The sequence below is a fragment of the Halichoeres trimaculatus genome, unplaced genomic scaffold, assembly GCF_033239565.1.
Source record: "Halichoeres trimaculatus isolate MK-OKI-2021-1 unplaced genomic scaffold, fHalTri1.1 fHalTri1_scaffold_17, whole genome shotgun sequence".
In the NCBI taxonomy this organism is placed as follows: domain Eukaryota; kingdom Metazoa; phylum Chordata; class Actinopteri; order Labriformes; family Labridae; genus Halichoeres; species Halichoeres trimaculatus.
The window spans coordinates 11,965,838-11,976,899 of NW_027437195.1; the positions used below are offsets into that span (position 1 = coordinate 11,965,838).

Genomic DNA, 11,062 nt, shown 5'->3' on the forward strand with positions numbered 1-11,062 from the left:
TTTTTCCAGTCACATTAAAACCCGAGGGAAGATGTTGCAGAGCGCGTAAAGTAAACACAAAAACACAATGTGCTGTGGTCAGTTATGGAGGTCAATAAACGAAGGAAGAATTAGGAAGAAAGGAAACGTTTCGTGATAAGAAGGGCAAGTTGTGCCCTCAAATTTCCTCATGTTTACATGACATGAGGCTGTTAAAATGAATGCAAGGTTCTATTAAAAGCTACTTATACCAATGCCTGAACTTTGGAGACAGTAAAGGACTGCTGTGTTTTACAGCAGTTTAAGATGATTTACAGTAAACAGGTATCAGATAATAGATCCAGGTTTCTTTTTTGTTACAAAGATGATTGGGTTAGAGGTTTATCATTATTTATTAATTTATCTCTAAGTGATTTAGGGTATGTTTGTTGTTTTGTTCCCACATCTAAGTGCTCTTTCTCTTTCCCTTCAGATTTGTGTGGGCAGCGAGGGTGAACGTGGTGGCTTCATTAAAGTGGCGAGCGGAAAGAAGAGGGGCTTCGTGCCCTGTGACGTTCTGGAAATCATCTGAGACCAACACTCGAAGGGATAAGGAGGGTGGGGGATCAGACACCCGAAGGTCAGATGAGGAGGAAACCAAATGACAAAAAGGCTCTGAGTAAACCCTGAGGGAGATGCCTCATTGGAGCTTGAACTTTTGTGGGATTTTGTCACAGAGAACTCCACTTCGCTGCAGGTCAGAGACTCTGAACCTTCTTCACTTCATCTGAACACAGAGAGGCTGAGACCCTCAGGGGACCTCCGTTTCACTGGATTTGTTTTTATTTATTTAGCTGATCATATGTGTATGTTTCCTCTTTAGTTTATTCTACAACAGCCTGTTTTCTTTCAGGGTTGAGGCTGCTGAGGCTGCCGGGTAACCAAACACCCACTACAGTGATTACTCTTTAAAGCTTTAGTGCATATAACTGACTCACTTTCACTGATACATAAGTTTCTCATGCTTCAAAATGATATTTTCAGGCTCAGTTTTTGTCCTGTGTCAGAACCAAACCCCGGGAGAGAAACAGCAAAGCCCATCGGCTGCAGAAGAGAGGTATGGAGGAGTACTTTCAGTGATGTTTGGAAAAATCAAAAACTCAAAGGATTTTCCTTAGTCTTCCAGAAATATCATCCTAATCCTTGAGGGGTTCAGAGGTTGATTGTTTTCCAGGGTTATACTTAAGAAAAGTGATTAAAAACATTTTCATTATCATCAAAAAATAAAACTTTTTTTTTATTTGAGTTGATAAGTTGATAAAAACCTCATCTACCAAATTCAACATTGTTTTGACTAGAATAAGTTTAACTTTTTGTTTTAAATTTATTTATTTTAGGGCATTGATGATGTTAAGATCAGAGCTGATTTAGTCTGATGGGATCAACCTGTGATGAACCTTTACAACAACGATGCATTCTGGTTTGTGTTCTCTTTGAATGTGGTCTCTTTCATGTGGTTCTCCACTCACTCAGCACAGCACGGTGTTGGCCAGCACTTTAGGTTCAGAAAGTGTGCGAGTGCGAATTCATGGAGCGGTGTCGCATTAAAGTAGATATATCTCTCAGAACTTGCTCTGCAATGATAACCTGGCTTTTTCTGAATGTCAAAGAATATGTAGATACTGTACATACAAGATTAAAGTTTCTTCTTTATCAGAACTGGAGTGGTTTTTCTACTTTCTTCTCCTGTGAATAATAATCTCATCCATTAGAGGATCTTATACATTTCTATAAAATCTCCCCTCATGAACGAGTCACCAATATCGAGCTCATCATGAGCTCAAGTGGGCCTTATAAAAGTGCTGGAACCAAATGTTCTGCTGCTGGCTGGTCTCAAACGTTTGACTCTGGCGCCATCTGTTGGTTCAATACTGTCACTGCAACAACCAGTCGCTGACAAAATACAACAATGATCCAGCTATGAATCACCCACTGAAAGAAGAGCTAATGAAAGATACAGGAACATTTGACCAATGATCTGGAAACTTTTGGTCGACTATTAAGTTTGATATTTGTCCTAAAGCAGCAGGAAACAATTTTTAATCAAATCTAAAATATGTCTCAAATAATATGGAATCGCTTTAAAGGTGTAAAAGGGAACTCTAATGAAGAATTTAACATTTTTGGCTATGTCTTTTTTTTAACCACGGCTTTAATATTTTGGCCCCACTTTAATCAGTTTTCTCAATGCCCTAAAGCCCTCATTTCAACTTTAAGACAATAATGTATAGTAAGATCTGGAAGGTGAACATAATGAAGCAAACATCAGTCAGGTTAAAAAACATCAGGTGGTTCGAAACTAGATCAAGATAGCTTCCTGAGAAGCAGCATCGCTCAGCTCCAATATTTCTCTATGAAAGCTGAAGTAGTAAAAAGAAACAGCAACATGTATTCAGTTTTGATGTCACTGTTGTGTTTCCATCTTTTCTTCATAGAACAAAGGACAACAAAAAAAGCAGCATTTTTTTTAAAACAGAATTGAACTTTTAATCATTTGAGGCCATAATCTAATTTTGAGCTTTTCTCTAAATTTTTAAAATGAGGGGAATTTTTTTTTTCTTTTACATTAACTGTGTGTCTGTTAGTAATACTTTCTTATATAATATTTAGGTCAACAAGTTGTCTGTGGTCTTTGCCTCCTGCAGACAGTTGTGTAACTTTTGAAAACAGCAGCACTGGCAGCACTTGAGGTTGAAAGAGGAGAAAAGACAGCGGCTCTAAAGTAGTGCTTTGGATGTGTCAGTTTCTCAGTGGTTAAGTGTGTTAAAAAAAAAAAGAAAGAAAGAAAAAGCAAATGGCAAAAATACTATTGTGCAACAACACTTCTGAATAAAAAGAAAAAAAATCGTATTTCTTCTTCTGTCTTGAAAATTACTGACGATAATTTTAAAAGGACTGTAAGGATTTTGAAAGTGTTCAAGCCCTTCAAGATAAATGCCTGACCATAATCCACACTTTCAAATGAAATTGTTAGCACCAATATTGCTGGTTGCAGGTTATTTCAAATTGCTACTTCTTAGCTTCCAGTCCGGGTCGTCCAGGACCGGATTGATTTGCGGCAGGGCTAAGTCTCTATGACAACACCACTCGGGCTGAGGTAAAACCCAGATTTGTGCGTTTCTCTGCTTTCTGAAAACTATTTCTGTGAATAATTTTGTAGTGGTGGTGGACAAAGAAGCCAGCCTGTCAGACAGAAAAAGGACAGAAGAGCAGAAGAAAGCTTAAAAAAAAAAAAGAAAAGAAAAATAGCCATTAGCTTGGACTGTATCTCTCTATAACTCAGGGGCTAAGCTGTTGGTGCTAATGTTCACTCCAACCCACAGTCAGCAGTTATTCTGCAGTGGTCTGTTCAAACTTGAGAGTCTATCAATAAAATGAAGAGTGAGGTTACGTTAGCTCTGCTTGGTAGATGACTGGCAGGACATAGCTAACCAGGATTTACTGAAGTTACACATTAAAGACATGTCTTCGAGCACCGGGCTGCCAGCTACTACACAACTTGCAAACTGACAGTGTTTACTTGATGACACGTTAGCCTGCAGATACGTCGGAGCACCGCGCTAACATAGCTAGCTGCTACAACGTTTGCTTGATGTCACGTTTCAAACCGCTACATAACACAACTGATAAATACCTTACCTTGGCGCGTTGTATCCACTAAAAAGTTGTCTTGAACAAAGATTTTTTTTTTATCTGATTTCCATTTAATTCCCAAACAAACACATGCCTCGCGAAAAGTAATATACGAAAGTGAGAGAGCGGAGACTCCGGGCCACAAGGTGGCGACGGAGTGCAATTCAAACAGCTCCTCCTCACAACATCTTTAAAGCAGAACAACACCCCAGACTTAAAAGTTACAATTTTTACGTCCTCTCTTTTGAAGTTCACATTTATAACACTTTAAAGAAAAATGTATGTGTGCGTGTGTCTTTAGTTCAAGCTTGGATGCCAAAATGTGTGCTTTAGGGCTCTCCTGGTTGGAAAACATGCCAAACTGCCCTTTTGGTAGGTTCAACATGATAAACTGCCTCCTCAGGTGGCAAAACGTGAGCAAAGTGCTCTCAGAAACAGATAGAACTTGGTGCCACCTCAGTGCTGAGAACATGCTCTATGTGTCTTTTTATTTCTCTTCACCCCTGCTCTTCAAAAAGTCGTTGCACCCCACTGGATTGAGTCTTCTGTCAGGTTTTATAACACTTTATGATGAAAATGGAAGAAAGTTGATGAGTTTACAGCAAGAGTGCAGAGAAGAAAAAAACAGCGTGACTTTTATGACTTGTGGTGAACTAGGTGCAAAAATGTGGAGAAGAAAAGTGCAGAGTGATGCTGGTGAGCAGCATTGATAACAGAGAGAAACCTCTAAAGGCAGCACTGAAGAAACAAAGAGAGCAACAATGAATACTGTTTCTAACATCGCTGTACTGCTGCTCCTCACATGTAAGAAAAAACAATATTTCCACCATGTTTGCTTTTAGAGATACGTTTTTAAAGTCACAATGTATGCCTTTCAGTTGTGGTGGAGTCTATGGAGGAGCAGGAGTTCAAGACGAAAGAGAAGGGAGCAACCAAACATGCAGAGAAGGTGAGACAACAAGGCACACGCTAACAGCCTAACTCATCATTAACACAGTTTTATTTGTGGGAGTAAAGACAAAATTTAATTTCCAAACGTTTTTGCATCAGATATTGCCACATGAAAGTTCAGAAGATGTCTGTACAGGCTGCAAGTCACTCATTGGGAAAATGAAGGAAAAGATGGGCAAAGAAACCTCCAAGGTAAAACAAACCCCCCAAAAAACCTCTCATACATTTCTGCACATTACAAAAAACTCTACCTGACAAATATTTTACATGATATCACTTTAAGGAGAAAATTTTAAAGCAGCTGGATGAATTCTGCAGCAAAGATAAGAAGGTAGAAGCTGCCTGCAAGAAGATCAAAGGAGATGTCAAGAAACAGTTGTGTGAGGCCTTCAGTAAAGGTGGGGATGCAGAGACTGTGTGCAAGAAAGTAAAACTCTGCGAGAAGAAACACCCTCACCACCTCTAAGTGTCAATCTTTTTGTATTAGCGATGTGTCAAATGTTAAACTTCAACCATGATATTGCCACACACATGCTGTCCTGTTCTAAACTGTATCAATAAAGATTTTTAAGCATTTTATGGTCATTTACATGCAGTTTTTCATAACTTGTGTACCCATATAGAAGACCACTAACACTGGGATAAACTGTAACACTGGGTAAATGTCTTGTTAACACTGCATAGATAATATGTGACAGTTTTGGACCACACATGTTGACGAGGCTAGGTGCTCAAGTTGTATCCATGGCTGATTTAGACCTCACAGGAAGTCAATCAATAAACCAGTGAGTTTCAGTGAGGGAGACTAGAGTTGCAGTATTTGTTGAGTCTACTCTGCACCTTGACTTTGGTGCTTTGACTTTAACAATCCTGTACTTGAGCTTTCATACAACCTTTGCATCCACCCGAGCTTGTTTTACAGACTTGGCTGTAGTTTATAAGCAGTCAGTGTAAACAGCAGGAATGGCTGAATCCATCTCTCTAGAGGCCATAAATTGATGACACAAAAATGCACAAAAAAGACCTACATGATGAACAGATTTCACCTTCTTCCAGTCTTCAGGTTGCCACTCATGGTTTTCCCACTCTGACACCTCTCAAACCTGCAGCACAAAGTCTACTCTTCACTGACTTCCACCACTGCGACCTGTTATCCTGTGTTCGCCTAACACCCAACCTGTTGACTCTCAGAAACTTCTCTGAATCTGTTGTGGCGTTGGCTCTACCAGACCTCTTCCTGCCAGTTTCCCCCAGTTTCTGACTAACTTTTTGAGGATGAAGCAAACGAAGCTCACTGACAACTTGACTTTCATTTGTACATTTTTACAGCAACAGACTCCTCTTAGTAGTATAAAACTGTTCAGATAACAACCATGAGGCAATGCTACAGTGTGTTCGGGCACTATATTCATACACACGGAGATGGCTTTTGAAATCAAGAAAAGTTGGGAAACTTGTTGGCACCAACTTTCAAGGCTTTATCAATCTCCATTACTGCAGAACAACTTCATGTTGTTAACCCTTTTTACTGACAAAGGTCTTTTATATAACGCTGAAAAGGAAATTATTTTTCAGTTTAGATAACCTTACCTTTTTAACCTCTATCATTTCAATTTATTCATTGGACTTAAATTGGTTGAATTTCAATTAAAAATAGGAAAAATTGGGTTTTCTTTAACTGGCAGTGTATGTGTTATAGTTTTTAAATTTGAAACTGCAGCCATCGTGGAGAAACTCTGGTAGTTAATGTCTTGATTATCAAACATAAAATGTATGAGTATACAACAGAACACATAATGAAAGATCAGAGACAGAGTCAAAGCCAAATACTTGACCGTTTTTCACTGCACCACATTTGCAGAGTGATTCACACAAAACTACCACAAACCACGCTCTAAAGTCAAAACAAGAGTGTCAAACCTGGTTCACACACCACTGAATCATATTTTAAAAAAGCCACAGCGCCCCCACATATTTATTTATTTTTTATTTTATTTATGAGGCCCTATCATAAAAATAATCTGGATTAAAATATATCTTAAAATCAAATTCTAGTTACGTAACAAAGTCCGTAAATAGATCATTCATCATTTCCACACTAAAAATATTGTGCATGAATTTGGAAAATGTCACATGACTTTGTGTTAATCTGGTCTATTTGTGTTTCCTTACATGGTGCTCTGAAAAGGGACATTTATGAAGATTTGAAGAGAGAGTGAAACAGCATTTTTAAGACAATACAAACAGAGAAGAGGAATTTTAAGTTTCTCTTAAGTGATAACCGTCTGTGTATTCAGCCTATCTTTGCTTCTTTGATGAGTACAGCTGTGACACCTTCTGCATGTACAGCAAGAAAAAATGAAGAAAGGAAAAAGGAAAATGCTGTGTTGTTGTCAATACTGTTTAACAAGTTAGATGCTGAGACATATGTTATAGAAGAAAAAGCAGAAGTTAACAATCAGCATAAAAAGCCACAAAAGTCAAACTGGCATCAACTCTGATGAAACAGTGAGAACCAGCATGAATATCATCATCAGCATCACTCTTCTTCTGCTCATCACAGGTAAGACACCAGCACCATTTACTGAATTCATTAATAATTTGACTGGGTCTAACAATGCATGTTTCTAAGGCGCTGTGAAGTCGTGGGAACCTCTGGAGGAGAGTTTCACACAATCAGTAGGAAAGAGATCAGACCACCAAACAAAGGAGGTGAGATGCTGTGACACACGCACACAACCTTGTGAATTTAAGTTCCAAACATGCAGCTTCTCTGACCTCACCTGAGCTGACACTGACATTTTAAAACACTATCAATGCCCTGGGTAAATCCCAACTATCTGAATTGTTTTATTATGTTGAATGCAGCAGATTGGGGCGTTCCCTGGTTCATGTCGTGCCTGTAAGTACATCGTGTCCAAAGTGAGGCAGAAGCTTGGCAGTGATCATTCAAAGGTATGAAACCAAACTACACAGAGATGTTGGCTCCTCATAGTGAAAGTATCTGACGCCCTTTAGAGTTTAGGATGATTCATGGCTACAAGCATTATTTGTTTCTGTTTAGCAAAACTTGGTTTGGAGTAGGACTTTCTATTTGTAAACTAAACAAAGGGTTGAGCTGTAGATATGGAGTACAAACAGGGGCCAACACATTTTACATGTTAAATGCACCAAGCAAAAAGTTATCAAATTCTAGGCTCAGCAACTGTTACATTATGAACCATTAATAAAATTTTGGGTTTACCTAGCCTCCGAGCAAAAAAGCTAATACGCGCTTACCTGTAATCAAGTCAACCACGCCTTCATTTATGCAAATACAGGAAAATCGATAAATGTCGATACAATCAAAAGTGAAATATTTGAAAAAAATTCACCCCCTCACAGTGTGTGCCAATCGTGAAGTCAACGTTTCAGACTAGGCCTTTTGTTGAACCAGGCTGTAAATGTGTTTTTTAATGCCGTAAAAGTCTGTTTTATGGCTGGGTGTGCATGCGACTTCTGGTCTTTCTGCAGCCAGCCTCAAGCGGTGGATTCTCGACGAACAGCAGCGTTTAGCACTTCTGCATAGGCTCCATTTTTACTGACCGGATGTTGCCCCTAGGTTTTACTATATTTTTTGCTTACATTTCAGGTCATGTTACTTATTGGGCTCCAACAGCCCAAGGGTATGCAGCAGCGTTAGTTTTTGCAAAAGTGTTGCTCTGGTTGCACTGCTTATCCGTGAATGTCACCATCCTCACTTCAGAGTGTATCAAGCTATGTTCATCTGCCTGACTTCACACATGCAGCCTAACCCATGTTTTTAGGATTGCAGCATATGTTTGAAAAAGGCTCATGTTTGAAATCGGCAGAAAAATGACAGATCTTACCACAACACGGTGTCAGAATATTACATGATACAATTTTTAAGTTAAATTATCTGTTCTTTTCTGAAAACCTGTAAAAATTCAAGACATTGGCATTTCACAGCTCCTCCTTGTCTTTATTTGAATAAAGCCACCTTAGTGTTCTTCAATGAAAACCCAATAAAAAAACAGACTGTATGTATTGCTATATGAATGACTCTGTTCACACTTTGTCTACTAAAGCTTAAAAAAGGTTATACTGTGAGTGCTGCTTGTCAAATGTTCTGTTTGTCATTACTTGCAGGCAAAAATCAGGCAGATGCTGAACAACGTCTGCAATGGAATCAAATGTAGGCCCTTGAAATCTGCCTGCAGGACCCTCGTCAGAAAGTACAGAGACAAGCTGATTGATGCCTTAGTTCACAGGGGGTCTTCAAGATCAATATGTGTTAAACTGAGAATGTGCAAAAGACACAGACACTGACGAGAATCAGAAATGTATCAGCTGTTCCAATGCAGGTGTTGGTCTAACTGTAACAAAAGCTTTTCTGATGTTTTTATGTGCTCTGATGTGATTCTTGTAACATTCTGAGAACGCATCTTCACTTATCAAAACTACTTTGCTCTATTGTTTAAAAATTAAATTACACTTGGAAAAAGTAACAGGCTGAGCACAGTGAATCAGTAATATCTGCCTCAGTATAAAAATAAATTTCACTGACAAACGATTTATTGCTTTGTGGCCTTATTACTGCTTCCTCTCATACTAGTAGCTGCCTGTGGTTGGAAAACATGACAAAGCAGCGGGTGGGTTGTGTGAAGACGTTCTGGTGAAAAACTAGTTTCACTCTGTGTCACACAGCTTGATGTGGTTAGAAGATATGTCCGAGGGGGGGCTCAAGATTAAGCACATCCGCAGAGCCCCCCATCCTTTGTTCTACATAAAAGGTGTGTTACTACCAGAATTAAACACACACACACACAATCAGGCAGTGACCTGCAGCAATGGAAGCCTCCTCAGTCCTCCTTGTGTGCATTCTGGTGACCTGTTCAGGTATGTTGTGATGTTTCATAGAAAATGTCTCTGTTCTGTATCTAAGTGTACTTTAACATCAGTGTTTTGTCTGTTCACAGTCTGGACGGTCAACAGTGAGAACTTGAAGGTCGCCATTAACGATGAGGAGCCAGTGGAAGTGGACATCAAGGTGGGTAACATGGCAACACTGAAAGGTTCAGGATAGTTATCTTTAAATAAAAGTGAAAATGTTAATTTTTGTGGTTTCTCTGTTAACTATGTTATCTAGGATTTGCAAATTCTTCTTTCAAAATATTAATCAAGTAACACAATAGAGGGATTTCTTACTAATCAAATGTAATAAAAAAAATAGTCCCACAGAAAAGAGAATCACCTTCCCTACTTTATATCAATTACACATTAGATAAGGATAAAATGAACTTAAAACAATGCCTCAAGCCTGGTGATAATTTCTATTTTTCTGCAGTTGGTTAAACAGTTTAAACAGTTTCCATACCGTGGTCCAAGCTGTTTTCATTGTTTTAAAAAGAGATCACACTGATATTGAAACAAAAGTTCACAGATTGCAAACAGTCATTTAAGTAATGAGCTTATGTGTGAAGACGCAGAAAATGTCTACGATTGGTTAAATGTGACATCATTAAAGCTACAGATATTGCTTCATTCACTGTGCCCAGTGATTTCGACCCTCTATGTGAAGTCTGATGAAGGAAGATCAGGGCTGAATTATTCAAGTGAAATTAAAAAAAAAAAAAAAAAAGCTTTAAAGCTTCTGTGAGGAATATCAAAGTGGTAATGAAACAAAGTGAAATTAACAGTCTTCTTTATGACCTGTGAAAGCAAACAAACATTTCCACTTAGTTATAAATGTAATCTTTCAATATCTATAACTGCTGTGAGGTGTCAGATGAGACTGAATCAAAGGTCTGAAAGTGTGCCGACAACAAGTCATAATCATTTTCTTGTAAATATGACCCCTTCTTTATTTCCTGTTACATGACAAATTCCCCAAATGTGTCTTCTTGATCTGCAGCTTCCAGGTGTGTGCTGGGCGTGTAAGTGGGCTTTAAACAAGGTGAAGAAAGCTATAGGACCCAATGCCACAGCAGAGGTAACATAAAATGTCTCACAGGCTGATAAGTTACCTTATTTTGTGGATTTTGGAAGGAGTGATAGCGTTCTTTTTACTCTTACAGACTGTGAAGTCTAAATTACTGACATGCTGCGATGAAATTGGCATCATCAAACCTCTGTGCCGCAAATTTGTGAAGAAACACCTGGGTGAGCTCATCGAGGAGCTCACTACCACAGATAATGTGAGGACCATCTGTGTCAACACTGGAGCCTGCAAGTGAGTATCAGCAGCTGGACTGTTATGCAACATCTACAATATGTCCTTCCATGTTTTGAAGTACTGCAGATGAAATTATAGTGCTTTACAGCTTTGTTGTCTTATGTGCTCTCTGCAGGCCCAAGGAGCTGCTGAACCTGCACATCTATCAGACAGAGGAGGACTCACCAGCTGAGCTTGAGGAATATCCCTGACGGTGTAGACATGCTCGATCATCTGATGGCACTG

General features: G+C 38.9%; 3 protein-coding genes across 5 annotated transcripts in view; all 3 read left to right on the forward strand.

Moving 5' to 3' along the window:
* Window positions 1–1,640, forward strand: part of stac (SH3 and cysteine rich domain) — a 44,091-nt gene extending 42,451 nt beyond the window's left edge. For both annotated transcript variants that reach the window (XM_074692185.1, XM_074692184.1), the window contains one exon: window positions 452–1,640. In XM_074692185.1, the coding sequence (XP_074548286.1) occupies window positions 452–550 (99 nt within the window). In that variant the 3' untranslated portion in view covers window positions 551–1,640. The remainder of the gene's footprint in view (window positions 1–451) is intronic.
* A 1,418-nt stretch (window positions 1,641–3,058) lies between these two features.
* On the forward strand, window positions 3,059–5,122 carry gnly (granulysin). 2 transcript variants are annotated; one of them, XM_074692807.1, is made up of 5 exons: window positions 3,059–3,115; window positions 4,309–4,455; window positions 4,530–4,600; window positions 4,702–4,794; window positions 4,886–5,122. In XM_074692807.1, exons 2-5 carry the CDS (start codon window positions 4,413–4,415, stop codon window positions 5,066–5,068), a joined length of 390 nt encoding a protein of 129 aa, XP_074548908.1. In that variant the 5' UTR covers window positions 3,059–3,115; window positions 4,309–4,412; the 3' UTR covers window positions 5,069–5,122. The 2 variants fall into 2 exon arrangements, with proteins under 2 accessions (XP_074548908.1, XP_074548909.1); XM_074692808.1 differs by lacking the exon at window positions 3,059–3,115 and adding an exon at window positions 3,975–4,023.
* Window positions 5,123–9,399: 4,277 nt separating this feature from the next.
* LOC141806828 (antimicrobial peptide NK-lysin-like) lies at window positions 9,400–11,028 on the forward strand. The gene is made up of 5 exons (XM_074692509.1): window positions 9,400–9,501; window positions 9,582–9,652; window positions 10,517–10,594; window positions 10,680–10,834; window positions 10,953–11,028. Exons 1-5 carry the CDS (start codon window positions 9,453–9,455, stop codon window positions 11,026–11,028), a joined length of 429 nt encoding a protein of 142 aa, XP_074548610.1. The 5' UTR covers window positions 9,400–9,452.
* Window positions 11,029–11,062: the final 34 nt, after the last annotated feature.

Bases quoted from the DNA above. Each gene is read 5' to 3' on its own strand.
- LOC141806828 (XM_074692509.1), top strand. From the start codon at position 9,453: ATGGAAGCCTCCTCAGTCCTCCTTGTGTGCATTCTGGTGACCTGTTCA. The intron at 9,502-9,581 runs GTATGTTGTGAT...GTCTGTTCACAG, and splicing joins CATTCTGGTGACCTGTTCAG to TCTGGACGGTCAACAGTGAG. The intron at 10,835-10,952 runs GTGAGTATCAGC...TGCTCTCTGCAG, and splicing joins GTCAACACTGGAGCCTGCAA to GCCCAAGGAGCTGCTGAACC.
- gnly (XM_074692807.1), top strand. From the start codon at position 4,413: ATGAATACTGTTTCTAACATCGCTGTACTGCTGCTCCTCACAT. The intron at 4,456-4,529 runs GTAAGAAAAAAC...TATGCCTTTCAG, and splicing joins TGTACTGCTGCTCCTCACAT to TTGTGGTGGAGTCTATGGAG. The intron at 4,601-4,701 runs GTGAGACAACAA...TTTTTGCATCAG, and splicing joins CAACCAAACATGCAGAGAAG to ATATTGCCACATGAAAGTTC.